The sequence below is a fragment of the Theobroma umbraticum genome, unplaced genomic scaffold (genome assembly GCF_002168275.2).
Source record: "Theobroma umbraticum cultivar Fairchild unplaced genomic scaffold, ASM216827v3 scaffold_81.0, whole genome shotgun sequence".
Taxonomy (NCBI): domain Eukaryota; kingdom Viridiplantae; phylum Streptophyta; class Magnoliopsida; order Malvales; family Malvaceae; genus Theobroma; species Theobroma umbraticum.
The window spans coordinates 204,525-231,621 of NW_018397268.1; the positions used below are offsets into that span (position 1 = coordinate 204,525).

The 27,097-nt window shown below is 36.7% G+C and overlaps 5 protein-coding genes across 8 annotated transcripts; 2 read left to right on the forward strand and 3 right to left on the reverse strand.

Moving 5' to 3' along the window:
- Window positions 1-125: 125 nt before the first annotated feature.
- On the forward strand, window positions 126-4,198 carry UBP24 (ubiquitin-specific protease 24). Of its 4 annotated transcripts, none has more exons than XM_021439781.1 (7): window positions 126-526; window positions 940-1,623; window positions 1,767-1,957; window positions 2,421-2,668; window positions 3,058-3,203; window positions 3,441-3,620; window positions 3,791-4,198. In XM_021439781.1, the coding sequence occupies exons 1-7, from the start codon at window positions 512-514 to the stop codon at window positions 3,977-3,979; spliced, it is 1,653 nt and encodes a 550-aa protein (XP_021295456.1). In that variant the 5' UTR covers window positions 126-511; the 3' UTR covers window positions 3,980-4,198. The 4 variants fall into 4 exon arrangements, with proteins under 4 accessions (XP_021295456.1, XP_021295457.1, XP_021295458.1 ...); XM_021439782.2 differs by having other exon boundaries at window positions 943-1,623; XM_021439783.1 differs by having other exon boundaries at window positions 127-526; window positions 3,444-3,620.
- A 3,775-nt stretch (window positions 4,199-7,973) lies between these two features.
- On the reverse strand, window positions 7,974-9,619 carry LOC110425351 (Transducin/WD40 repeat-like superfamily protein). The gene has a single exon (XM_021440246.1). It carries the CDS (start codon window positions 9,509-9,511, stop codon window positions 8,276-8,278), a length of 1,236 nt encoding a protein of 411 aa, XP_021295921.1. The 5' UTR covers window positions 9,512-9,619; the 3' UTR covers window positions 7,974-8,275.
- Window positions 9,620-11,695: 2,076 nt separating this feature from the next.
- MUS81 (Restriction endonuclease, type II-like superfamily protein) lies at window positions 11,696-18,283 on the forward strand. The gene is made up of 15 exons (XM_021440482.2): window positions 11,696-12,096; window positions 12,255-12,343; window positions 12,453-12,531; window positions 12,620-12,706; window positions 12,803-12,928; window positions 13,069-13,300; window positions 13,522-13,654; window positions 13,753-13,853; window positions 14,304-14,437; window positions 14,538-14,595; window positions 15,491-15,649; window positions 16,481-16,560; window positions 16,840-17,077; window positions 17,491-17,577; window positions 17,982-18,283. The coding sequence occupies exons 1-15, from the start codon at window positions 11,903-11,905 to the stop codon at window positions 18,084-18,086; spliced, it is 1,902 nt and encodes a 633-aa protein (XP_021296157.1). The 5' UTR covers window positions 11,696-11,902; the 3' UTR covers window positions 18,087-18,283.
- A 78-nt stretch (window positions 18,284-18,361) lies between these two features.
- On the reverse strand, window positions 18,362-23,540 carry LOC110425435 (putative inactive purple acid phosphatase 1). Its single transcript, XM_089785052.1, has 13 exons — window positions 22,879-23,540; window positions 22,677-22,764; window positions 20,916-21,182; window positions 20,711-20,819; window positions 20,491-20,608; window positions 20,200-20,332; window positions 19,745-19,932; window positions 19,330-19,516; window positions 19,180-19,247; window positions 19,003-19,090; window positions 18,723-18,911; window positions 18,572-18,652; window positions 18,362-18,492 (listed from the first exon to the last, which is right to left on the reverse strand). Exons 1-13 carry the CDS (start codon window positions 23,208-23,210, stop codon window positions 18,427-18,429), a joined length of 1,914 nt encoding a protein of 637 aa, XP_089641178.1. The 5' UTR covers window positions 23,211-23,540; the 3' UTR covers window positions 18,362-18,426.
- Window positions 23,541-23,967: 427 nt separating this feature from the next.
- On the reverse strand, window positions 23,968-27,070 carry LOC149526598 (putative inactive purple acid phosphatase 1). Its single transcript, XM_089785094.1, has 11 exons — window positions 26,720-27,070; window positions 26,209-26,332; window positions 25,993-26,110; window positions 25,727-25,859; window positions 25,205-25,392; window positions 24,926-25,112; window positions 24,758-24,825; window positions 24,589-24,667; window positions 24,314-24,502; window positions 24,133-24,213; window positions 23,968-24,045 (listed from the first exon to the last, which is right to left on the reverse strand). The coding sequence occupies exons 1-11, from the start codon at window positions 27,068-27,070 to the stop codon at window positions 23,968-23,970; spliced, it is 1,596 nt and encodes a 531-aa protein (XP_089641220.1).
- Window positions 27,071-27,097: the final 27 nt, after the last annotated feature.

Below are 27,097 nucleotides of genomic sequence, written 5' to 3' on the forward strand. Positions count from 1 at the left end.
CAAGATGTTAATTATTGGAGAATTTTTATATGGAAAATTCTTTCTTTTACATTACAAAAAGAGAGTACTATTTAATTAATTGAATAAAAATTTGTTTACTACGAATTGAATAAATCCTTGTATATTTTTGTCAATTTGAGGTGTGGAGGGGCAGCACGCAAGAGATAGTTACTAAAAAGAGAGACCTCCCAAAGACAGCACCGCGACTGCAATCAATCCCTCTAAAAACCTAACCCTAGAAATCTCCGACTAAGTAAAGGATTCAAATTTCCTCCCTTTCCTAGTCCGTCTATGCTTGGTTGTGTTGAAGTCGAAGAGGATCAGAGAGAGGGTTCCTCCTTTAAATGCTCTCTGGTTATCCCCCCTTCAAGGTTCCTTCTTTTTTCATGTCTTCTTCAATCACACCCTCTTTCTTCTCTGCTCCTTCAGGGTCCTCTCAAGCCCTAGGCCAACCCTTTGATCTTTTCTCTATACGTCTCTTTCCCTCTCAAACTTCCCCTTTGCATAAAACATGACTGATTCTAAGGTTAGTTCCCTTCCCTGCCCCTCTCTGAAGATTTCTATTTTTTGATTAAATTTTTTAACTTTTTTTTGTTAAATGGACGAATAATAGCTGTTTCTGAGGTGGGTTTACTTTTGTTTTCTTGTTAAGGACTTAAAAGTTTAGGAATTTTCGTTTGTTTGATGGGTTTATGCTTATGCCCTCGTCTCTTTTTAGCATTAAAATTTTGGAATGTTTTAGATTGATTGATGATTGTGGGTTGGGATTTATCTGCATACATATATCATGTGGTTGAAACTGAATTATTAACAATGATAAAAAGGAGGTTTTGCCTTTCCCCTTTCTAAGACAAGCGTCACTATGTTTTACTTATGCATCAGCCATCAATTGACTAGGCCTTTAAAGAAAATTCTCTCCATTGTTTTTCTTGCTTTTAGCAGGTATTCCTTTTTGGGTCATTTTCCGAAGATGAAACCAGGTCATTGCTGTCAAAACAGTCAGCTGGTAATGCTGAAAAGCCTGTGCAAAAGAAAGAATTGCAATCTGGTTCTTTGAATTTTGCAGCTGGAGGATCTTTGGGTGGTGCTAATGGTGATTTGAGCAACAAGCAGGGTTCCACAAACCGGCCAGTTGGCTTTCTGTCCTCAACATCACCAATTGCGGATAGAAAAAGTATAAAATCAGCAAGAGATCATACCTCAACTACATTACAAACTCCAAAAGAAAATGGAACTACAAAGAGTACTAATGAGAGTTCTAGCCTTAGTAATGGTGTAAAACAACTGAAAGTTAAAAGCACTGATGTAACTTCACTGCACTTATTGCAAAATGATTGTGGTCCTTTGAATAATTTTCAAAGTTTGAAATTTGATGTCCTTGAGAGCGAAAGTATGGAGGGTAGAGATCAGAATGGGATGAATGATATTTCATTAGCATGCACTGTTGATGGAGACATTCCAAAGGCAGCTAAGGAGCCCATTACGGTTGTTAAAAACTTACTACCCCGAGGTTTGATCAACACTGGAAATTTATGCTTTCTCAATGCCACTTTACAGGCTCTCCTATCCTGTTCTCCTTTTGCTGAACTTTTGCAGCGGCTTAGACTTCGTAACATACCCAAGGTTTGTTGTATATTTATGCTGTTTCCTTTAACTTATGCACTAACAAATGACCATCTTCAAATTGATGATTTTTTATATTTGAAGATAAGTAAATAGGAACTTGTCAAACTAACTAGTGCGTTTGTTTGGCTTTGATTTGCTAGGTTGGCTTTCCAACATTAACTGCTTTTGCAGAGTTTGTCTCTGACTTTGATGTGCCATCCAGCAATCCTAATGTAAAGAAGAAAGATACAACAGTCCTTGATATCGGTAGGCCTTTCAGCCCTGCCATGTTTGAAGCTGTTCTTAAAGTTTTTACTCCAGATGTGCCAAATAGCATATCTGGTAGGCCAAGGTTTGTATACTTTCTACATCAGCATTATTTCAGGACATGTATTTTTTTGCCAGCACCAACTGACATCCTTCGCATAGACCTTTTTTCTGGCAATAACAAAACTTGACTAGTTGATAACATGATACTATTGAAATACCACCATCCATGATATCAATTCATATATGCTAGTTCTGGCCTTCTTGATTTCTTTTAACTCTTTCTGAAATGCTAAAAGTTTTTGAGAGATTAATTATCTTACCTATCAAACCCCACGCTCCTAACTTTTGGTGTCAATTTATAGTGATTTAGTTGTTACCTTGCTACATTTTCCACATCATCATTTTATTAGAAGAAATACTATGATTAGTTGAAATGTTGTATATGTTTGAAAAAACAGAATGAACAATGTCTTGCAATTTATATAGACAACTGTTTGTCTTCTGTATTAACATTGTGATGATTTTTTATTTATCATCCTTTCCAGGCAGGAAGATGCTCAGGAGTTTCTAAGTTTTATCATGGATCAAATGCACAACGAATTGATTAAGCTTGAAGGGCAGCCCGGCAGCCTTGTTGGGGTCAGGTCATCACTAGTTTCTTCTGTAGAAGATGATGAATGGGAGACAGTTGGGCCAAAAAACAAATCAGCAATCACTAGAACTCAAAGCTTTCTTCCTTCAGAGCTAAGTGATATATTTGGAGGACAGTTAAGAAGTGTGGTGAAGGCAAGAGGTAGGCATATTTTCTATGGCATGCAAAGTGTATTGGACAATACAAAATAGCCAATTCGTGGGGTTAATTATTTGATTCCTTATATTTATGGTGTTTGCCAGCCTGTGGGTTTATTTTTGCTTATGAGTGTACCTACCAAAAGAGTGCTCAGACAAGCTAATACTGACACAGACAAGTGAACTAGATAATTCCAGCCATTTATGGTTTTAAAATTTGATCTGTGAACAAAGTGGAAGAGTTTATATTATCCAAACTGGGTTTTATTTTGTCTGTTATATCCAGAAGTTAGTTTGTTTATCTTGGGTGGATGTTGCACTCTGTTATCTGTTTATGCTATCATTTGTTAACATTTTAATTGTTTTCTTTTCTTAATTTGTTCTGTGGGGCAGGAAACAAGGCTTCAGCTACTGTTCAACCATTTCTATTGCTCCACCTTGATATCCACCCTGAAGCCGTTCATACTATTGAGGATGCGCTTCATTTGTTTTCTGCATCAGAATATCTTGAGGGGTATCGTGCATCAACAGCTGGGAAGGTATCTATTTTCTTCTAATTGTTTCATTTTGCTGTTGGCTACTATATTTGCTCACATGAGTTTCCCAGCTTTTTGCATGATGAGTTAGAAGAGTACACCTATCATGAGAAATGCCACTTTCTATTTTTGTATAATTCTTATACTATGAGTGTTTGTTTGTACTATACATTTCATCTTTTCCTGTATGTTTAGATATTGTTTGTGATAAATCGGATATTGTTTCGTGTTTATGCCCAGCAGGCTGGTGTTGTCACTGCCAGAAAATCTGTCAAGTTACAGACACTTTCAAAGATAATGATTTTGCACCTGATGCGTTTTAGCTATGGAAGCCAGGGGAGCACCAAGTTGCATAAGCCTGTACGCTTCCCTCTTGAATTGGTATTGGGTCGGGAACTACTTGTTTCTCCATCCACTGAGGTAATACTTCGCTTCAGTCACTTGTTTAATACAACTGCATTGCATTATTCTGTATGGTGAAACATGAAGACATCTAATGCCATAATCATGTTCTTGTCTATTTATACCCCCTAACTACTTAGCAAAGCCAATGCTATCATTAATGTTTAATATTTGTACTTTATTTATAGGGCCGAAAATATGAACTTGTTGCTACAATTACCCATCATGGAAGAGAGCCCTCTAAGGGGCATTATACAGCTGATGCTCGTTACCCCAATGGCCAATGGCTACGATTTGATGATGCCTCTGTTACAACCATTGGGACAAGCAAGGTGTTGCATGACCAAGCATATGTTCTCATCTATGAACAAACATAGAAGGTGCCGGAGTTTGGAGTTTTTAGGCTACTTGTACCGTGTTTGCATTATGCTCAACCTATACTATGGCTTGTGTGTAGCAGGAACATCGAACGTCAACAGATTGGCCGAGTGATTTTTCCTTTTCTTGCAGCAGCTGGTTGCTCATTAGTCTATTGTAATGATAATGAAAATGTATGAACGTTCTTGCTATTCAATAAAATTTTGCTAATGCTTAAACCTCGTGTTTGAAATCATAATTATTGAATATAATAACAAAACGTTTAAACTTTAGATACTTGTTACAAATGTTAAAAGTTTGAGCAAGATCAAGTATGTCACGGAAGATTTTGTTACTGGGACATAGTTTTAAGTTACTAGGAGGGAATAAACATAAAATCAAATAGAGAAATGGGAAATTTTTCAACAGCAAACTCTTCATTTTCAACAGCTAAGTTCCCATATTTCTTTTTCTCAAGTTAAAAAGAAATGATGTGGAAATTATTTCTCCGGTTAATGTTCTTAGGAGGCCAGGAATAATGATGTGACTTTTGTCTCTTCATAAAGTCTCTCCCCTGATGTTTTGCTTGTCCCCACCTTTAGGGGACCCCTTTTGTCTTTCTGCACGTCCTTCTAGGGCTTTGCCATTTGTGAGACCTTCCAGCCTTTGAGCAATCTTCTTCCTCAAGAATTGAATGAAGCATCTGCCCTTTCCCCGCTCCAAGAATAAATGTGGGTGATAAAACGAATGAAGCATCTGCCCTTCCCCCGCCCCAAACCACTGTGTCTAAACAGCAAAGGTTGCTTTGACACTTGCTTTACATCAATCCTCTCAAGAAGGACCTCATCTACTATTTTTTGCATTTCATCAGACATGGCTGAATCACCCTATCCCTGCCATCGTATTCTCACTGTCTAAGCAGCATGCCGTCTATATCTATTAGCCAAATCTGAGAGTCCAGATGAAATTGTTGTCTAGCTGCAGACTGCAGTGGAACTTACTCAAGTGACAAATCGGGTATATGTGAGTGCCTGGAAAGGAACATTCGTTGGTCCAGCTGACCCTGCTGAGAAATACAATGCCTTGGATCGAATATGCCCAATGATTGATGACAATACGAATTGTTCCAGGCACCAATCTCTTTATAAATTTGTTTTTATACCTTTCATTTATGAATATTCTATCGTTAAAAGTTAGTGATTTGAGTATTCTTTTTGCACGCAGGCCTTAAAGGTAACTGTTACTTTTGATTAATACAATTGTCAGCTGCTGTTAGTTTTTGATTGCTCTGTGGAATGTTCGTTAATTACCTGAAATTTGGTTAAAAATTCTACCCTGTAGTGATACAGTTTAGCACATGCAGGTTATAAGACCCCTGACATATCTCACCTACATATAAATATAAACACGCCGATATGAAGTATCGGGTTGCCAGTAGGATCAAACAAACACCATCAGCCTAAAAGGCCTGCACCCAAGCATAGCAAAAAAGCCGAGTAGCATAAGATGCTCATCCACTGCAACCAAACTAGCACTTCCTAATTATAACCACACCCACCCATCATCTTAGTTTCATTCAAGAAAAGTGAAGCAGGTAGTTTTGAAATGTTGTTACTTACCAAGATTTTGATCTTTTCATCAATCCTCTTTCTTCAAACATCCTTCATCCTTTTTTTCAAAGTTGTCTGCATCATGTGTGTAGACCTGTCAATGCACTCGTACTTTGAATTTTTGACAGCCTATATGCAAGAAGTGAAGCCCATTTCTACAGAGAAGTTTGAATTAAAAGCAATAGATAAGAACTAGATTTAGTTTGTTACAAAAATTATAGTTCAAATTAAGATATATAAAAGCAGATAAAACAAAGCGGTGATCTTAGCTTCATTCAACAAGAATAAGGCAGGTAGTTTTGAAATGCTGTTTTCTATATATAAAGCTCATGTAACCGCTCATGCTCGTTACCCCAATGGCCAATGGCTACGATTTGAATAATATAAAGACTGAATAGAATTTTTGACCATTTATATATATAGTGCAATAGCCCTTTGTAATGATAATGAAAATGTATGCAAGTTGTTGCTATTTAAATCCTACAAAATGCCTAAAATTGTGGTTAAATCCAACCTTCCATCTCTTTAGAAAATACCAAAAACTTGTTTCCTTGGGTGTCTGCATGCAAGTCATAAGAAGCTGGAGGCCCAGGAGTATTCAGCCTCGTGCTCTTTTGAACTTGGTCGAAAATGTGGTTCCCCAGACACCATTTGTTTTCCCCCAGCTTACGAATTTACAAATTGTTCCAGGTATCACTTGCTTTTTCAATTTATTTTCACTTGAGCATTTCAATCACTGATTTGAGTTTTATATTCTATGTTTTATTTAGGTTTGTTTGTTCCTCGAATAAATCCAACCCTGTAAGCCTTCTTATACTATTCTTACTATTGCATTTTCATGGTTGCTTTACTTGAGTTATTTGTCAATCTGAAAAGTTGTTAACCGAAACTTACTCAAATTAAAGCAGATACTTGATTAATTAATCCAGATCCAAACAAAACAATATTCATCATTAATATATGTAATTTATTTATAAAATATTTAAATCTTGTGTATTCGAATTACATATAATTTTATAATTATGTTCCGTCTGTTTATTATATATATATATATATATATATATGCATAAAGGAAGTTTTGATTCTCATTTTTTCACTCTATGGTACAATTTCTCTAAGTAGATTGATGTAACAGTGGAAAAATCATAATCATATAACAGTATCTAAAAAAGAAACAAAATTGTATCATCCGGAGAGTGACATATGTAATAATAAACCCTTTGATTAAGGATATAAGTAGCACTGAATGAGCAATCACAAGACAGTACTTTCACATCCGGAGAGTGACATGGCATTGGCAAAATCACAAGCACTTGGATCGAGTTTACAAATTCAGTTGGAATTATGTCATGCTTGCTGTGTGAATAGTGGTTGAAACTTGCATAGAATATGAATTAGTCTGCGTATTAATACTTAATACTGCATGCATGAAGGTGGTATTACCTCTTTTTTCTTTCTCCTCTTCTTTATTTCTTTCTTGGCCGCTTCTATCCGATCAAAACCCCAGAAATATCAACCCCAACTTTCAAGCAAAGGTTTTATATATGTTTTGACACTTATGCTTTTACATCAATCTTTTGTTTGTTCCAAAAAACTAAGAAACAAAAATTGTCATGCTTTATTGCATGAATAGTGGTTGAAACTTGCATAGGGCATGAATTAGTCTGATCTTATGTTATACTAAACAAATTATAGCAGAGGGGTTAGGCAGCCTAGGTCTTTTTGATCTAGATGCTCCTGTGGTCCAATACAGGGACGAAAGGCAAAACCATAAGTGAAGCAATTGTCACAAGTATGAACAAAAAATTGTCGGTTCACTGCTTGCGGCTTCAATAAGCTGAGTAGTTTCTTTATGGTGACTTTAACCATTGTTACTTTACTATATTTTGATTCCCTAATACTTTGAATTTTCCAGTGTAACAGCCTTTGGCAAGATTCTTGTTCAGAAGAAAACGAGAAAATGAAAAAGACATGTTTAATTTGATTAGTCCTTAGTAAATGACAAATGTCTCCACTAATCCAGAGACATATTTACATGGATCAAGTTGGAGAACACCATAACACAGCATTTAAGGCAAAGATTCCTTTGTTAATGGCTTCTTAGATTGTTTGTTTAAGTTGTAACCATGTTCTGTGGCCCCTATCGCAGAGACGACTTGATTAGACTTAAGTTTGGCCTAAGCACCTAATTTAATTAACTAAATTGCATTAAGAGTTGCGACGTAATCATGTAAAGGCCATAAAATATTGTTTAATTCCTTGATTAAATCACTGAAATTCTAATGATCATTGAGAGAGAATAGAATGTCTACCTGATTTATTTGTCCTTAATTAGCAAACAACAAAAGATAATTCTTCATTAAAAAACAGAGAGCTGCTACATTCCCAATCATACAACTGAAAAAAGAAATGTAAATGATTGTATTGCTTGAATATTCCCTCAAACCACCAATTACAATTGACAAGAATCCAGAAAACTGTGTGAAAACTCAGGAAAAAGAACCCAAAATAAAAAGAAAAATGGATCACACCACTCCCAAGAATTTTATCCAAAGTTAACTGCACATTAAGACCTGAAACCCCAAAAACCAACTTCAAGATCTCCTATGTTCACAGCTTGAATCATAACAAAAGCAAATGTATGCAGAAGCACTACAAACAAAAAAAAAAGGGGAAGCAGTGCTTCACTACTCACAAAACATTGATTCATTGTTGATCCTCCTGTTTGGCAGAGTTCTTGGGCACCCACCACACCCTTATAGATTTGTCAAGGCCTCCACTGTAGAGCAAGAAACCACTACCAACATTACAGGGAGCCGCCTGCAAACACTTGACTGGCCCTTCATGACCATTTATGACCCCAACTTTGCAAAGTTTACCATAAGCCTCTCGCTTCCAAATACCAATGCTTTTATCAGCTGAGCCACTGCACAAAAACTCTCCCATCAGGCACATGCACAGAACAGCCATATGGTGTGCTTTTGTCTCGCTCACCAATTTCCAACTGACAAAATCACCATTCCCTTGCCCTTCCCACCCCATAACAAACCCGTCTGAACCCCCTCCATAAACCCACTTTCCATCCTCAGAAACAATAACTGAATTCAATGAAATATCCTTATGACCCTCCAAGATCCCCTTCAACGAATGAGAGGTCTTCCCTTCTTTTCCAGAACTCCAAGCCTTAATCTTCCCATCTGCAGATGCTGAGTACACTATTCGCTTACAAGCTATTAAGCTATTGATAGCATCATCATGCGCCTTAATTGATTCCAAGCACTTCAAATCAGATATCCTCCACACCTTAAGGGTCTTATCCCATGAACCTGAATAAATCAGTCCATCATAGACTGCCAGACAAGATATACCATCCGCGTGTTCAATCCATAAACGCTTATGATGCCGTCTAGTATGGACATAATTGCTTTGCTTCATGAACTTCCCCAAATAGTCCTTTGTAGTAGGAAGTGTGTCCACAAGCTTAAACACATTCTCTGAGCTTCTTGACACCTTCCAAACTCGGATCCTGCTATCTTGATGTGCCGTGAAAACCTTATTGCTAACAGTCACTAGCCCTTTCACCGAGCCATCACCTTGGCCGAACTTTGTGAACTGCCTCAAGTCAGGCTGTTGCCACACTATAATGTCTTTGCCTTGTGATGCACTTAAGATGAATTCCCCGCATAAGGCCAAGCAAGAAACTGAACCAACATGCCCGGACAGCACTGCCAATGATTTGTATGTTTGAAACCCAGACAACGTTTTGGATGGAAATTCATATTTGGTGACATCTAGAAGCTCAAAACGATGTGATGCGGGTGGGCTATCATCAGCTTCACTGCTCGTGCTGCTAATGCTGCTACTACTTGCTGTAGCAGATGATAATAAGGGAGTTGACAACACAGCTTCTTGCATGGGAGGAGCCATGGTAAGAAAAACCATTCCTGAATCGTATATGCTCCTGTCTGAGAGAAAGAGATAGACGTTATGTATGAAAAAAGAGAGGTTGAAACAGGGGAGCAGGGAGTAAAGAAGGGCACGGATTTCCTGTTAGAGAGAGAGATGCTGAATTAAGATAGGGGGTGAGGTGTAACGGCTATTTTGACAAATATAAGTTCACACTCATGAAAAGCAGGTACGAGAAAGGGTCCACCAGGAGCTTTTCTATTTATTATTTTAATGGAGGATTGACCTGTTGGTCCTTTTCTGAGCGTGGTTGTCCGTTTGACTAATTACAATGTGACATGTATCAAGGTTTCCAGGATGTCTCATTTTGATGGGATCTTACTTTTTGTTCTTCCATTGTACATAAATTTCCTGTTATTTCCACATCTAAGAAGCTGGACAAGGAGAAAAGCAAGTGAAAAAGTTAGTGAGGAATCTGCTTTGTTTCCATTCAGTGCGTGATTTCATCTGCTTAGCTAAAAAAGAACTGTACAATTGACTGTAGAAAAACCAAAAAAACAAACGATTTTGAGAGCTTCTCATTGCCAGCATATTGTTGGCTCACGGTCAGTACGCATTAGATCCTGGAAGACGACCAGGACAAGACAATGAGAATGCTAGTTCCACCAAAGCAAGTGCACATTCCTCTTCAAAACCTGAGACAACTCAGACTTCAGCTGAATGCCCAAATCTTACAAAAAGTACACTGCTAGATTTTTCTTTTTTAACTTTCTTAGAGATTTAGCTAAATTGCAATTCGATTGAGCGCACTAATCATCATGATTAGCGGACATAAAACATACCAGGTTTGAAAAGAAAATGAAAGGAAGTGAGAATAGAGCTTTCAGTTATTGTTCAGAAGACCCCCCAACAAAGACTAATCAATCTAATGCCAAACTCATGCGTTTGAAATCTTAATTATTAAACTGGAATTGGTCGGCTACTATTCCTAACCTTTTTGAGAATATAATAACAAAACGTAAAAGTTAGACCAAGATCAAAGGTTTCATGGAAGATTTTGTTTCAGTGAAAGAAAAGTTACGAAAGAAGGAATAAAGCACAAAATCAAATAGAAATATGGGAATTTTTTAACTGGTTAACTGAACTTGCTTTCAATCTTACCAGGTAGAGGGGGAAACAAAGATAAAAGATAAAACCCAAAACCATAAATTATACATGCTTTCCTGTCAAAACAAATGTCTGTCGGTAGATTCTACCTAATTTTGTATTCAAAGACAACTTTGGCATTGGCAGGTTGGTGAAACATTGCCAAGTAAAAGATTGTAAAATAGTAAACTAAATTCCCAGTTGAAAAACTAATGAGATGAAAGCATTACTTACAAGCGATACAAGCTGCACCAGTCCTGTAGCATGTAGTGAATTACAAGACTCAACAATTCCAGACAAGAAAACAGCTTCTTCAAATTTTGTTTCTCTTCTGTGCTTTTGGTTCTTTATGATTCCAACTACCAAGACTTGCATATTCTAATCCCAATTACTTAATCACCTGATCAAAATGGCAGATGTTCAACATATAGTCACATTAGTCTGCTGTCAACTTTTCAATGCCTGAGTAAACAATGTGAAAGAATGGAAAAAAGGTTTCAAATCAATGCTTGTCTAATAATTTTCACTAGAATATATAAAGTTAGTTGTTGGGTTTGGCGTGATGATTCAGAAATCAACCGGCTAGACATGAAAAACATTGGACTAGGACTGAGCAGTAAAGCTCATTTGGACAGATTCAAAAGAAGTTTGGAACAAAGTTTTTTTTTTTATTTCAATTGTCTTAACCTGAAAAAAATTTCCCAATATATATATATATATAAAATAATATTATAAACATGTATAACTCAAATTCGAACAGTAGTGACAGTGTGATGCAGTTTAGATTCGCACAGCACTTACATTGTTACATAAGTGGTACGAACCTCACTCATAAACTAGAAAGACAAAAGTAAAGTGGAAGACAACCCTTTAAGTGAAGCAACAAACACAAGTTGTAAATTCCTATGTACAAAGATTTTGACCTGAAAACAAAGGAAGTACTCTCGAACTAGATATCCCAACTCATGTCAGTGACAGTGAGGAATGGTGGATTGGTCGCGAGCCGCATTTGGATTTGGGATCAGAAAAGGTTGTGAATTTACTATTTTGTCTTGCTCTGTTACACAGGGTCATGTTCGTCTTTTTAAATGCAAGTTGAGAACTATGGAAGCCAAGAAAGAAGGTGGCGCCATTTGTGCTCACTTTCAAATCTCCTCACTACTTTACTCTCTCTCTCTCTCTCTCGACTCAATCCCCAATTCGAAAACCCTAACCGAAAATTCTCACATTTCCCCTTAAAAACTCCGAGTCTTGGCAATTGAACAAAAACCCAGAATAGTGATGGAGAAAAATAGGCGGGTAATGTGCCCGGAGAATGAGGGATTAGCGAATTACTTACTGCAGAAGAGGCAAGAACTAGCGGAGAAGCCTCAAGGGATAAAAGAAAACACGGACATGACTCTTTCAAAGGCTTACAACAACATTTGCAAGGCTCAGCATCCCATCAAGACACTCAGAGATCTCAATGACATCAAGTACGCTCTTTTCTTATGTCAAATGGATATGATCAGAAGAATTATGGCAAAGTTGTTTACTTTTATTTCTTTATATCTGTACGGTTGAAGGACCTCTTTTCTTTCTCATTTGTCTTTATCTTTTTTATTGGAATAATATGGTTTATATTTGTGTATAGAGGTGTCGGGAAATGGACTCTGGTGCTTATGCGTAGCTATTTCGACAATGGTTCAGGAAGTTCAGAACCAGAAGACGTAACCACAAAGGGTACATGTAATTCTGGTGGTTTTTTTTTCTTTTGAATTTCATTTTATGTACTGGTCCACTTGAATTGTTCATTCTCTTCCTTTTCAATTTTACTTTTTTGCTTGTTTAGGTAAGAAAACTAAAGGAAACAGACGTTATTTGCCACAAAAGAATTCTGTGGCATATGCATTGTTGATTACTCTATACAGGTATTTATATATCTCTTTACATAAAATTGTTTTTCATCTTTGTTTCTATATAGATTTGAAGTATCAGGTGAATGTGCCTTGTCATTAGGGAGACTGCAGATGGGAATGAATTTATGCATAAGCAGGATCTTATTGATGCAGCTGAAGCAAGTGGGCTTTCTCGAGCACCAATCGTGTAAGTTGATTCTAGACATTTAATTGTGGATTAATCTCATGAATTTAAATAGTTTTGGAGCTTGATTGGTGGTTTCAAAACTGGATTTATACATAGGCCAGACAAAGGGAAAGGAAGACCTAGCCAATTTGGAAGTTCTTCGAGGGACTGGTATAGCGGATGGAGCTGCATGTCAATACTGATAAAAAAAGGGTTTGTTGCGAAATCAAGTTGTCCAGCAAAGTAAGGATTTTATTTGGTTTCTGTTGTTCCTTTTGAATAATGCATGAGCCTTATCCTTTTACATGTTTTTAAATTTATTGGGCTGGCTGCACGTGATTTGTTAGTGTTTTATGTATGAAATGCTAACTTCTGTTATGCAGATACATGCTCACACCAGAAGGCAAGGAAGCGGCACGTGAATGTCTCATGAAATCTAAAATGGAAGATCCCTTAGAAAATTTGGTTAATGTGGAAGAGTTTTCTCAACCAGAGACGCCGAATGCTTGTGTTGAGGAATTTGCTCATTCTGATTCAGTTAGAGAAGAGGCAAATGCAACAGCTGCTTTTCGGCAGAAAAAATCCATTGATGTTCCCCTTGATTCTCTTGAAAGGGTATCCGTGAACTGAAACGTTTGTAACTTCTGATTTAAATTTCATTTGATTTACAAAGTTAATTGTAGTTTCAGATTCAAGTGCGAGTCTCCTAAACCACAAGCAGTATTATTACTCATCTGTGGAATTTATGTTCACTTCTTGTACTTTTTAACTTTCTAGTGCTGACTTCTTTTGTTCTGTTCAGGTTTTGTTCTGACTTTTTGATCTCCGTTCTGTAGGGTACTCGCATGGGGTACTCTGAGGGGCAAGTACGTTGTGCTTTTGCCGAAGTCTCTGAAACTTCCAAGAACAAGGAGATTTCTTCTCTTTGGCCTGCAGTCTTGTGTCGTCTTCGAGAAGATCAAGTTTATGGTTAGCTATTGTCTGTTTGATTGTTGAGAAATCATGTAGAGATGATCAATATAATCATTGAACATTATGGGACATGATTCTTGTCTATAAATGCTCAGGGCAAGAAGATCGTGTTGGATTTCAAAGTACTCGGATGGATTTAACTAATGATGGTGGAGATGTGCTGAACGTGTTTACCTTGAGAGCTTGTTCTTCCTCTGTATGTCTGCCTTTGGTGAATGGCAATTCAATTATCTTGCATCTGTGTCTCAGATATATTATGATGGGATAGAAAAATTTTACCTAGAAAAAGAACAGAAAAAATGGCGGAGGAAAAAGAAAAATGTTTTTGATTAGACTTACGCATGTAATAGGTAGTTCTGGCTTATGATGTGCCAGAGCCTAATGACGATCATTTCCTGTAAAAGGCTATTAAAAAAGATCCTGCTCAAATTCAAAGGGTTCAGACTTTGTTGACATGCATGTGTTTTGGAGTCTTTATACTTATCAATTAATATCAAAGGAAAAGAAAGATGAAAAAATATGCTACTAATAGCAAATGATTGCTTGTTCTCAAAATTTTCTTGTTCATTTATAGTTCTAGTTACCTTGTACCCTTTCTTCCCTGACTTCTGTTTGTAACTTGCTTGATTTAAAATTGTCTGTGCAGAGGCCAAATTCAGAAGGTCTGGATGCAAATATCAATATTTTAAGTATTCCACCTCTGAGCTTCGGGGAGAGATTTGAGGATGTATATGAAGTAATCTTAATATTAGATGATCGAGAGCAATTTACTAGTCAAGGGTTAGTAATTTCATATCATTGCTTTTTCCTTTTAGATGTGCTCTTTCAAGTTTCCATTTCTGGGGAAGTGAGCGATGTTTATATGTCTTGCGGTTTACAGTGCACGCTCCAAGAAAATGATAGAGAAGATTTGCTCTGAATTCAAAATAAAAATCAATGTGAGCTTTTAATTGCTTTTCATATCCCTTACTTTCATCCTACTTTTGCAATAAATTGAGAGACTAGCCTAATCAGCTGACAGTTATTTGCATGCTATTTTCATCATGTATTGATTTAAATTTTAACATTTTGATTGGCTTAAACTCCATGGTTTTCTCTTAAGAGGCCAAATTTTTACATAAAATTTGTGGTTCAGTGCAAGTTTTTATCATATCTTCATATTTTAGATTTTTAATAAGTTTGTGAATGTTAATATTTGATACTTTGGCAGTAGTGAAAAGGTATTAAAAAGAATTAACTGAATGTTGCATAGTACCTCCTCAGGGCAGTAATGATCCAGAAACTAAACCATCCTTAGGCCCCATTCGGTAACAGGTCTTAGTGTGGTGGGGGTGCATCCTCGCTGCATTGGAGCCACATTTGGCCCCAAGCACCACTGGATTGGGGCCTGTTACTGAACGGACTCTAGTGTCTTAAGATAAAGTATCACATGAAAGAAGAAAATGAATCACTATAAGTGTCAAATTATTCCAAAAGCTGAAAGTATTGAAACAGGCTTTTGAATCTAGCCCAAATTGCCATGAACCTCCAATTATGGTTTTGTGCCTTTTAGTAAGTGTATTTAAGAATGATGTCAGACTCAGGCATGAGTGTCAGACATAGCTGTTCAACACAGGGATCTGGGTAAATGCAAGAACTACATATATCAGTGCTGGTCTGATGTTTGTATGTAATTTTTTGCTGTGGTTAGTTATGACACCTCCTTTTGATCAACCTGAGTTTCTACTACTGTTTGCAGTAAACTATCTCTTGCAGTTGACAGATGAATTCTTGTTTCTTTACTAGTTTTATTACATGACATATTAAATACAATTATTTATACACTGTTCTCAGGTTAGACGGTTGCCTATTGGAGATGGAATCTGGATAGCTCTACATAAACATCTTTGCAAAGAATATGTTCTAGACTTTATTGTTGAGAGGAAGAAAGTTGATGATTTACGCTCTTCAATACGGGATAATCGCTACAGGGATCAGAAACTAAGGCTTCTGGTATTGACTCTCAAATTCGATAATTCATGATTTTGGTTTCATAACTAACGGTGATGCTTGTTCCTTGAGTTGTACCGATTACAAAGTATTCTTTTGTTAAATTGCTTATTTGAAGTTACTCAAAAATTTTGAAGGAGTCTGCATATTTTAATTGACCTAGCTTGATTTCAAGTTTGTTATATATGGCCTTAAACTGCATTATCAATATCACTAGAATGTTCATAAACCTAAATTTACCAAAAGTCTTTAGCCTGTGGAGATCCTTATTTTTCTTTTTCCTTGTTCTTTTCCTGCATAGCCGATAAGGTTTCTTATAAATTGTTTGACACTAGCCATTAATATATGTTGGCTTTTTTGGTTGGAATTTATCTTCAGTTTCTTCCTTATGGCAGCTCTTATGTGGCATGTCTATTTTTAACCAAATTTCTTGTCATATTGTTGTTCGAGCAACTTGAAGCATGTCTTCAACACTGTCTTCTCATCCAAATATTTAAACTTTTAAATTTTTTAAGGGGTTGCTAGTTACACTAACTTTTATGGGCTAACTTGAAGAAATTACAGATGTGAGCAGAAATAGGGGAGTTTAATTGATTTCTGATTCCTCAAAATTTCTTTTCACCATTTCAACAAAGAGAATTTTAAATATTATGGGTGTTTGTGCTAATAATATTCGCAACAAACATACAGAATTTGTTGATCCAGTTTCACTTTTTCTTGTCTAGACTAGACATATGCTTTGTGTTTCAATTTCAAATGTAAAATTTTATTTATGCTTACTTTTCAACTTAGGTCTAATCCATATCATGCCATCATGACATTTCATTTTGCAAGAGATCTGGACTTAAGAAGCTGATATATCTTGTGGAAGGTGACCCAAATTCTTCAGAAGCTGCTGAAAGCATCAAAACTGCGTAAGAATTTTTTTAGATATACTTTTACGCTCATTTTTCTTTCTACCGGCTTGTATATCTCTTTTTCTTCACAAAGGAGCAATTTGTATAATTTGTTTTTGTACATAAACACCTTTATTCCTTGCAGTTTCTTTTTTCATCTTTATTAATTGTTATCTTTAAGGTTCAAGATTGTTACTTAATCCTACATCTAAAATTGATGATGAAACTGATCTTCTAGAATAGTGAAGGAAATCTCAACTCTCTCTCTCTTTCTGACTGTATTCTTACCATATGCAGGTGCTTCACAACAGAGATTCTGGAGGGGTTTGATGTTCAGAGAACAAGTGGTTTGCACGATACTTTGAGGAAATATGCTTATCTCACTCGAGCAATAACTCAATATTACAAACTGCATCTGCCTGAGGACCAGTCTAGATGCACTGGGGTCTGTCCTGCATTTGATGAATTTATCCTAAGGTGCCAAGAGCTGGATAAAATGACAGTCAGTGATGTATTTTCCATTCAGCTTATGCAGGTACATCTATTGTTTCATTAGGAAAAGGTTATTTGTTTAGTAATAATATGGTAAGCTCATCTTTTTGAACTTTCATTAATAGTGGCTCATCAATCCTAACCCACCATGCCTCTGTGCCTATATCATGTGCTGGAACTAGCATCATCTTCTCTAAAGATGGTTATATTTATTAGCAATAGATCTTGATAATCTGCTTTGGGATGTGTTCTTATCCTTTAATATTCTATTCTGTCTCTGTTGAGGGGTATCAACATTAATGGCTTTGTTTTATTGGTCTGTGTACATGGGTTCATATGTAGGCTTAATAATTATGTTGATGTATATACTTGAATACCCTTTTAAGTATAAAGATTGGCAGGTTTTTTTTAAAGTGATTGACCTTGTTGGTAACATTTGGAATCATATAATTGCAGGTCCCACAGGTGACAGAGGAGGTTGCCATAGCTGTTGTGGATTTGTACCCAACACTAGTATCTCTTGCCCATGCTTACTCTCTCCTTGTGAGTTCCTTTTTCCTTAGGTTGGGGCTAGGAACTTTGCATGAGAAAATCAATGGTTGATCGCAACCTAGTCATCCAACTGCATAAGAGTCCTCTAGTTAGTGGTTTAGAAATGAGAATTAAGAGAAAGGGCTTGGTGGATCATAAATGATAATTAATCATTTACTCTTGTATAAAGTAGAAAATCCAAATAGGTGACAAGTTGTCCTAATTGCTAAACATTCTCTTCAAGTTGTATTAAGAAGAAAGAAGGTTTTGTATGGGAAGTCCACAATGCCATGGCCTATACTGCTGCCATGGAGCCCTTTTTGTTATAGCCTCTAAAGTCATTTCCTCTAGGGCATCTTTCATTTATGTTTTTCTTTCAGTTCACTGACTTTGGTCCATTATTTGTCTTTGGAAAGGAGGGTGATGTATGCGCACAAGAGGAGATGCTTAGGAAGCAGAGTAACGATGTGGTGAGCTCAGCTGCTAGTAAGAACATTTTTCGGTTTGTTTGGGCCGATTGACAAAAGACAGATCTCTGGTAATCTAAAGAAGAGTTGTCCACCACTAAAGCTTTCTGTGAATGTTGTTTTGATGAAGTTCAATGTAAATAATATAAATAAATAGATTATATGCATAAGCACTTTGAGAACATCCATAGCTCTAGCATTGTTGATAAGCAGGTGCTAATTATCATGCATGAAGGTGACTAATAAACTGATTTTCAGTTCTTATAGACAAAGGGGTTTGCACTATTTCCCATAGAAAATATGAGAGCTAGCAGATGGGAAAACAGCGATATCAGTTTAAACTTGAACCAGAAATTCCATAGTTCCTTCCAGCTAATTCACGTTATCTAATTTTCTAACTATTTTGCTTTTTGGTGATGCGGAAGCTGTCCTGGACCTTTCTTGTATTTGAATTCACAAACTGCAAAAGGAGGTGAAGAAATGCCTGAATTAGCATAAATCTGTCTGATAATCTTTCTAGAATATACCCAGATACCAACCTCTACCATTAGCTCATCCATTGTTGCATGTGCTTTAACATAGCCAAATTCAGAAATCCTTGACAAACTCCAACCTGCTACCTGTTCATGAAGGATAAGCAGGTGATTTAACTGTGAATAGTTTTGACAGAAGATGTCTGTTTAGACTTACTAAGAGTGAGAATTTGTCCAGACTGAAGCCAGCCATTCCAACAACAGCCTGTACTGGTGCTTTGTAGTTACTATTATCATATGTGTCTATCCCATTTTCATCTTTCCTTGGCATTGCCAGGCATTGGGACTTATAAATGGAACATGTTCTCTCATAATTATGAACATGGCCGAAGAGAACCAGATCAACCTGGTTCATGGTTGCAAAACATCATTTATATAGAAGAGAAAAAAGAATACCAAATTAATTGTCAACTAATGAAGCTAGAAGGGGCTTTTACTTTGTTAGCTAGCAGGACTGGTTCTACAACATCTCGAAATTTATCATCGGTGCTTTTGACAAGATAACTACTATACATTGGCCTGTGCCTGCATTTTGCAATCATTGCAGTTGATAACAGTCTTAGCAAATTATGGAGGAGGGCATTTTGTGGAAATATGTACATCCTTTAACTTACCCTGCGAAAATCAACCAAGGTGTTTTTGATCGATCAACTGAAGCCATGTCCTTCTTCATCCAATTGTACTTTAGAAAGTTTTGAAATGTCAATTTCAAAGTCTTTGTAATACCGAAACTTCATGGAAAAGGTAGGCTAAAAGTTTTTTACCTGCTCAGAATTTTCTGTCCAGTCGTGTTCTGTCGAAATGACAGTGAAGTGAACACTACCTTGTTCTATGGCATACCATGGCTTATCCTTTGCTGCAGTTGGCATTGGGAAGTAGGTCTCATAAGCAACTCCACATTCTCCTCCAGAGTCAGGACCTGGGTAATACGACCCTGAATCTGCATAGTCCCTGAAAGGTTGGAGGAAAACCATACTGATGAATGGTAGCAGTTATTTCCATTCATCTTGATCTGGAATAATATTCTTTTTCTTATATATTGTTGGAAGCATCTCAGCCTGTGTAGATATTTTGGTTCTGATTTTAATCAATTAGTGGATAGCTTGATCATTTGTTTTGGTGCTCATCTGCAATATTGAGCATGCAATGTTCTAGACAGCTAGTGGGCAGGAAACTTACCTCTCATGATTTCCAATTGCTGTCATGTAAGAAACCTTGGAAGCCGAAGGGCTTATAAGGTGAAGGAAGAACTCCCATTCAACTAGAAAGCCAGTTGCATAGCTTATGTCCCCAATGTGAAAAATGGAGTCTACGTTGCCATTTTTCAATTCTTCAACCATCGCTTTTACCACTGAGAGAGATCCTGGCTATATGTGCCACAATTATGTAAACCTCAATCACTGCATATATATAGAGTGATGGCATATGTTTTGTCCTATTCAAATTTATCGGCACGTGCCAATGGATTTTGTTCAGAGCACAAACCAGTGATATTACTTGACATATAACTGAAATGTTGGAAATAGACAAGGATTGAACAAGCTAGTTTTTCAGAAATTGTTATGCTATCATGGTTTAGGAAAGATTTAGAACAGTCCTATTTATCCAGGTTCACGTTGAGTTCTGTCTCTTACCTGTATGAAGTGCTCAGCAGAAGCATCAAGAGGAGCCTTTCCCATATCACCATACACAAGAAATTTGAGTTCATCTGACCCTCCAGCTGGTGGAGTCCGGAATTCAATTTTATCACTCCATCCAACCGCATCACTAGATCACATAATACAAGCCATTTTGTTCTCCAAATTAGCAATGGGATATATGTCTTTCACGGAACATAGCAGCAAAATAATAGCTATGCCACCACGACCATTATCAGAGCTTGTAACAAGAATATTCAATATCATAAGTTCATGTTCCCGCCATACCTTCCATATTTGTAGTAGGAGGTGCTGGAAGGCTGAAGTCCTGTCATCACTACTGTGTGAATGTAACCAGGATCATGCCACCCGAAATCCTTGGCAGGACTTGGTATCAAAATAGAACCTATCCAGTTTCACAACCAAAAGCTCAAATGTAAATGAAAGAAAATGCTTGTAACATTGTCACAACATGATATGCTTGAACAGTTGCAAATTCGGAACTCACTGCACATATCATCCTGTGAAAAGGTCGCAACCTGGGATGTCTGTGATTTTCCATTTCCATACTTCACTTGTTGAGGTTTCTTATCCCCACTGATCCATGTTAATCTCATCTGCGGATCCAGTGACAACAAAATGGCAAGCCTAAGTCAAAGTCTGGTGGATCCGAGTTTTAATTGCTTGGTTACAAATTTGTTTTGTCAGCTTACCGATGTTCCAGTGGAATCTATGCTTGAGAGATGTCCATACAATGGTGCATTCGGACTCGAAAACTTCAGGGGGATGGTCCTCTTCAAAAGGCAAGGCTTATGGAATCCACCAGTGAAGAACACAAATTCGATGTCAGTTCTTATGTTAATGACATGAAATGCTACGGAGCCACTGCAAGTTGTGACCTTGCATTTGCCTTTGCTATGTCTCTTGCATTCTTTCTTCTTGCAGCTTAGATAGTCTGGATCACTGCTCACAAATTTTGCCTGCACAATTCAATGGATACGTTAAGATTATTGTTTTTTTCTCATGCTTATTTGAAGTTTACCTATGAGAAAATGGCTGGTCAGTAGAATTCCATGAGGAACAAAATGAAGACCAGGCTGCAAATAATTTCCTGTCTTCATCTTTCAAAGTAATAGTAACTGGTATTTGATTTAGTGATTGATACATATTCTTTGTTCGAATAGAGTTCTCATTTCTCTTCTAAAGATTAACTCGTGAAAAAAATGTCAATCCAAAAAATTTCACTATAATCTTCCAATTAATTAATTACCGATCCTATATACTTGAGTTTAGCCTGGATATATAGCTAATTGTAATGGACTACAAGGGGAGCAGAATGTGTTATCGGCATTTAATCTCAATTCTTTTATAATGATAAAAATTATTTGATCAAATTTAGATGGTGATATATTTCATTTTCAATCTAATTGTAAATGCATATATTCTTTATATGATAATATATTTAGACATGCTCTTAAAAATACGTAAACATAAAAATAATAGTTAAATAATTCATATTTATGCCTCGATTTTAGGATAGAGATTTCTAGATTAGAATTTGATGTTTTTAGGCAAGTGATCCAAAGATTGATGATTAAATTGGAAGGTACACCATAACTCACGTTATGAATGTGATGTCACATGAGCTGCCTAATTCTAGCTGGCTCTTTTCCTACCTCTCACAAAAGAGAAGAGAAAAAATAGAGACTCTATCCGTTAGTTATTATGACACATGAATGACGTCTCACATTTAAATACAAAGGAACAATACAATCTTCATGTTAACAAATAAAAGCTTAGAATGATGGAAGACTTCTTAGAATATTCTCCATTCAATAATAGGGAATGCCTCTCGCTACAAGCAATGGTGCCTTCAAGTGGTTAGCAAAACCAGATGTATCATTTTGGATAAGCAAAACTTCAATGAATATCCAAGGAAAGCAATAATTATTAGCTGGTTATATGCATAGACTTATAGACTTAAATCTTAGATTCCAATTTTGGGTTGTATTCCATAGAATGGTCAAGGATGAAAATTGTCATTTCCATAGTTTCCATTGGTAAAAAGGGCAACAAGCATTCAAAAGGTAGAAAATGGGGCTAGTTTGGTGAGTCTGGGGAAATGATAGTGAGTACTTAATTATATGAGAGGCTTCAGCCATTAGCTAGAGGGGGACACTGCTAGAATTTTAATTGAATACTGTAGGTAGAGGAGAGTAATCACAGCTGTAAACAGCAGTGAGTTTTGGGTATTCTTGCCAGACAGGAAACCACAAAATGGAATGCTTTTTCAATGCACACATCCAACAAGACAGGTGACTCACATTTTTATCAAGTTTGCCAGTTCAACTCTTAGTTAATTGCTTTCATTGACTTTAATTTTACACAGTTCCGTGTAACTAAATGCAGACCATCACATGAATGCCTGGAAACTGTGATTTGCTTTTTCTATATTGTGGTTGAGCAATGGTTACCTTAACAGGATAATGGCAGAGAAGAGGAAGTTTACTGATATCACCCGTCTGTAAACAAAAAGCTTCACTCTGAGGACAAGCTCCGACACTGCATGTACAAGGAAAAACGAAGTAAAGAAGCATAAATTTGACATGAAGGGAACTTATGATTCTGATCAAATTAACAGAAAAAGAGTGGGGAACAGAAACTGTAAAATCTTACTTAGAATGAGAAGGTGAGATCATGGCGATCCAGTCTTCTGGTGAAGGAAGCAAAACTCCGCTAACAGTCACGGTGACAAACTCTTCATTGGAGAGGTCAGAATTCTTCCTGACATGAATTTGGAGGAAAGGGTTTGAATTAAGACATTGAAATACAGTTCTTCTGTTGAGCACACGGAAGTCTGATACTGTGGTGTAATTTCGATGTATGAAGGTTGAGGTGGCAACCGAGGGATGCACCCGGAAAGAAGAAGATAAACAAGGAAAGCTGAAGAAGAAAAGGAGGAGTGGAAAGAACAATTTGAAAAGACAAGAACTGAAGGGTTCTTCCATTGAAGCTGAAAGAGAATGAACTCGTGACTATACAGGCGAAAAGGGTTATGATTCTTGGGGTGATCTTCTTGTTGTCTGTATATCTTTATTTTTATTGCTTTGTGTCTGGCATTCCGGAGATCATCAGGATTTCGGACACGGTGAGTTATATGGAAGTTCAAATGTCTTTCTTCTGACAGATTTGAGGGTTAAACTGAAAGTGGATTCTTGCATGTTGGGAATATTTAAGGGTTGCCGGGCTGCATAGGCGAATTCCAGGGGGGGCCATTTTGGTTCCTTGATGGAACAGTAATGTTATGTTGATACCATGAGGTTGTTATCAAACAAACATTTTTGTCCTCATTACTAGGATTTTCCTTCACTATTATCATTTCTTTTAATTTTATATTGTTTCCATTAATTCCACAAAATTTTAATTTTTTTTAATTTTCAAAAGCATGATATAAAATATTAAAAAAAAATTACCTAAGAGGCTATGCACAATAGTACAATAATCCATTTAGAACAATAGATTACTTAAAAGTTCATACATATAAATGTGGATTTTATTAAATACTTTAGTGAATCTTATATAATTTTGTAATCATGATTCGGATAATTTATATATTTTTTAAGTCATTTTTTTTTTATGTATTATCTCATTCGATATTTTAGAGAAAAAGATAAAATTTCAATAATTGCACTTCTCTAATGACCAAGATAGACCCTTTGAATTTTTTTTATAGAGAGTGCTGCTTGAATTTTATCCAGCTTTCGATCATCTCGCTCTCAGGCCACCTTGATTTTTGGTGATGCGGAAGCTGTCCTTGATATCTTTGGTATCCGAATTCACAAGCTACAAAAAGAATGAAGGAAATGCATGAGATTTATAAACATAAATTTCTCTAACAATGGAGTCTTAAACTGTGTTTATATTACCAACCTCTAATTTCAGCTCATCCTTTGTTGCATGTGCTCTGACATAGCCAAATTCAGAAACTCTCGACAAGCTCCAACTAGCAGCCTGTCCATGGATGATGAACAGAAAACTTTTTCTGTGACTAAATTATCTGACATTGAGATATAAATACTATTGATTCAACAGATAATGTCTGTAAACTTACATTGTCTGGGAATTTGTCAAGACTGAAGCCAGCCATTCCAACAACAGCTTGCACAGGTGCAGTGTAGTTGCTGTTATCGTACGTGTCTATCCCATTTTCATCTTTCGTTGGCATTGCCAGACACTCAGAATTATAAACCGAACAAGTTCTCTCATAATTATGCACATGGCCGAAAAGGGCCAGATCAACCTAGTTCATTTTCCCATTATCATAATTGTCAGCAAAAATAGGAAGTTGAACCAATTTGAATGAATCATGAAGCCAAAGGATTTTACCTTGTTATCCAGCAGAACGGGTTCCACGATTTTAAGAAATTTATCGTCAGCTCCTAGAGAACTATACATTGGCCTGTGACTGCATTTTGGAAACAAATAATGGATTACTGTGAGTTCTGATCCTTCCTAATTCAAGTCATTGGATGCATTTTACAGCCTTTTAACTTACCCAGTAAAGATTAACCAAGGTGTTTTTGATCGATCAACTGAAGCCATGTCGTTCTTCATCCATTCGTACTGTAAAATTTCGAAGGGTCAGTTTCATAAATTAGATGCAAAAATCAACACGAGATCAGATTGGAGAAATACTGTGTTGGAAGGGTAAGTTGTGTTTCACCTGTTCAGACTGTTCTATCCAGTCATGTTCTGTTGAAATGACTGTGAAGTGAACACTGCCTTGTTCTATGGAGTACCATGGCTTATCTTTTGCTGGGGTTGGCATTGGGAAATAGGTCTCATAAGCAACTCCACATTCCCCTCCCGAATCTGGACCTGGATACCATGAACCTGAGTCTGCATAATCCCTGAAAATTGTGAGGGTACACTGCTTAATCAATGCCTATTCTATTTCTCCTGATTCAGACAATACCAGAGACAAGTCATGGAAGTGAATTACCTCTCATGATTTCCAATTGCTGTCAAGTAAGTAACTTGAGAAGCCACAGGACTTATAAGGTGAAGGAAGAAATCCCATTCAACTAAGAAGCCAGTTGCATAGCTTATGTCTCCAATGTGAAAAATGGAATCGACATTGCCATTTTCCACTTCTTCAATCATTCCTTTTATAACTGAAATAGATCCTGGCTGAATGTGCCACAAAAACATAAGCCTCATTGTTAGCATACTAATGCCTTAAAATATATAGCATGCAATCTTCTTCTTCTTACTATTGTTTTTGCTAAACATGTGAATGAAATTAATTCTGTGAAATTGAATTGAACTTCCGAAATGTGAGAACTTGGCACACAGCAATTAGAGTAATCCAATAGCACGGAAGTGATTTTCAGGATTTTGGTTCTGAATTGCTAGTACCAGCAAGTTTTAGATCCCTCCTTTACTATTATCTACCAATGACCAGAAACAGTTCTCAGTAGCAGTAATAACATTGCCCTGCAAAATTGCATCTCTACGACTCTACCTGAATGTAGTGCTCAGCAGAATCATCAAGCGGAGCCTTTCCCATATCACCAAATACAAGAAATTTGAGTTCATCTGATCCTCCTGCTGGTGGTGTCCGGAATTGAATTTGGTCACTCCATCCAACTGAATCACTGAATCACAGAAAATGTATTTCGTTAATATAGGGCAAAGCGACAGAAAGACCATTATCAGCTTGCAATGAAAGAAAAAAAAATTGAGAGAAATAATTAATTTAGGTAGCTTTGGATCAAGTTCCTGCTATACCTGCCATATTTGTAGTTGAATGTGCTTGAAGGCTGCAGTCCTGTCATCACCGCTGTGTGAATGTAACCAGGGTCATGCCATCCAAAATCCTTGGCTGGACTTGGTACGACAACAGAACCTATCCATTTCAAAATCAACACCATAAATTTAAGTGAAGAATGTTTTTGAAAATGTCAAATATGGTTTTAACAAATGAGGCTCTCATCAAGAGAGTACCAATCCGGAACTCACTGCACATATCGTCTGCTGAAAATGTTGTAACCTCTGATGTCTGTGATTTCCCATCTCCATACTTAACTTGTTGAGGTTCCTTATCCCCGCTAACCCATGTTAATCTCATCTGCAGCTCCAGTGATGAGAAAATACCACTCAGAATTCTTACCAGAAATAACGACAAAATCGAATGCAACCTTAACAATCTCTGAATTGTTTATGATCACGTCCTAATAGCCTTTAAATTTTTATTAGTAGGTTCAAATGGCACTTCTTGCAAGTTCATCTGGCTCACTATATAACAAATTGTCTACGCAAAGTATTTTCTGCATCTTGTAAGATACAAGGCATGTAGTACTTCATGAGGTCAATTCGTTTTCCATCAAGTTAGAGACTGATACTTTTTTGTATAAAAATCTGTAAGCATCTTCGACTATAAGATTTATGTGTTCATCATAAAGTGCACAAATGCTTTATTTATATAGTCTAATAAACTTATTGGCCCTTTGCATACCGATGTTCCAGTGGAATCCATGCTTGAGAGATGTCCATACAATGGTGAATTTGGATTAGAAAATTTCAGGGGGACGTCAGTCCTAGTCAAAATACAAGGTGTTCCAAATCCTCCAGTAAAGAACACGAATTCGATGTCAGTTCTGATGTTAACAACATGAAAAGTTATGGAGCCACTGCAAGTTGAGATCTCACATTTTCCGTCATTGCCATATTTCTGGCATTCTTTCTTCTTGCAACTTAGATAGTCCGGGTCACTGCTCACATACTTTGCCTGCGCAATTTGATTACTGTATATTAGAACGTTTTCATATGCTCCTAATATAGTAATAATATATATACCTATGACCATGAGAAGAAAGGAAAATGAGTAACCAAG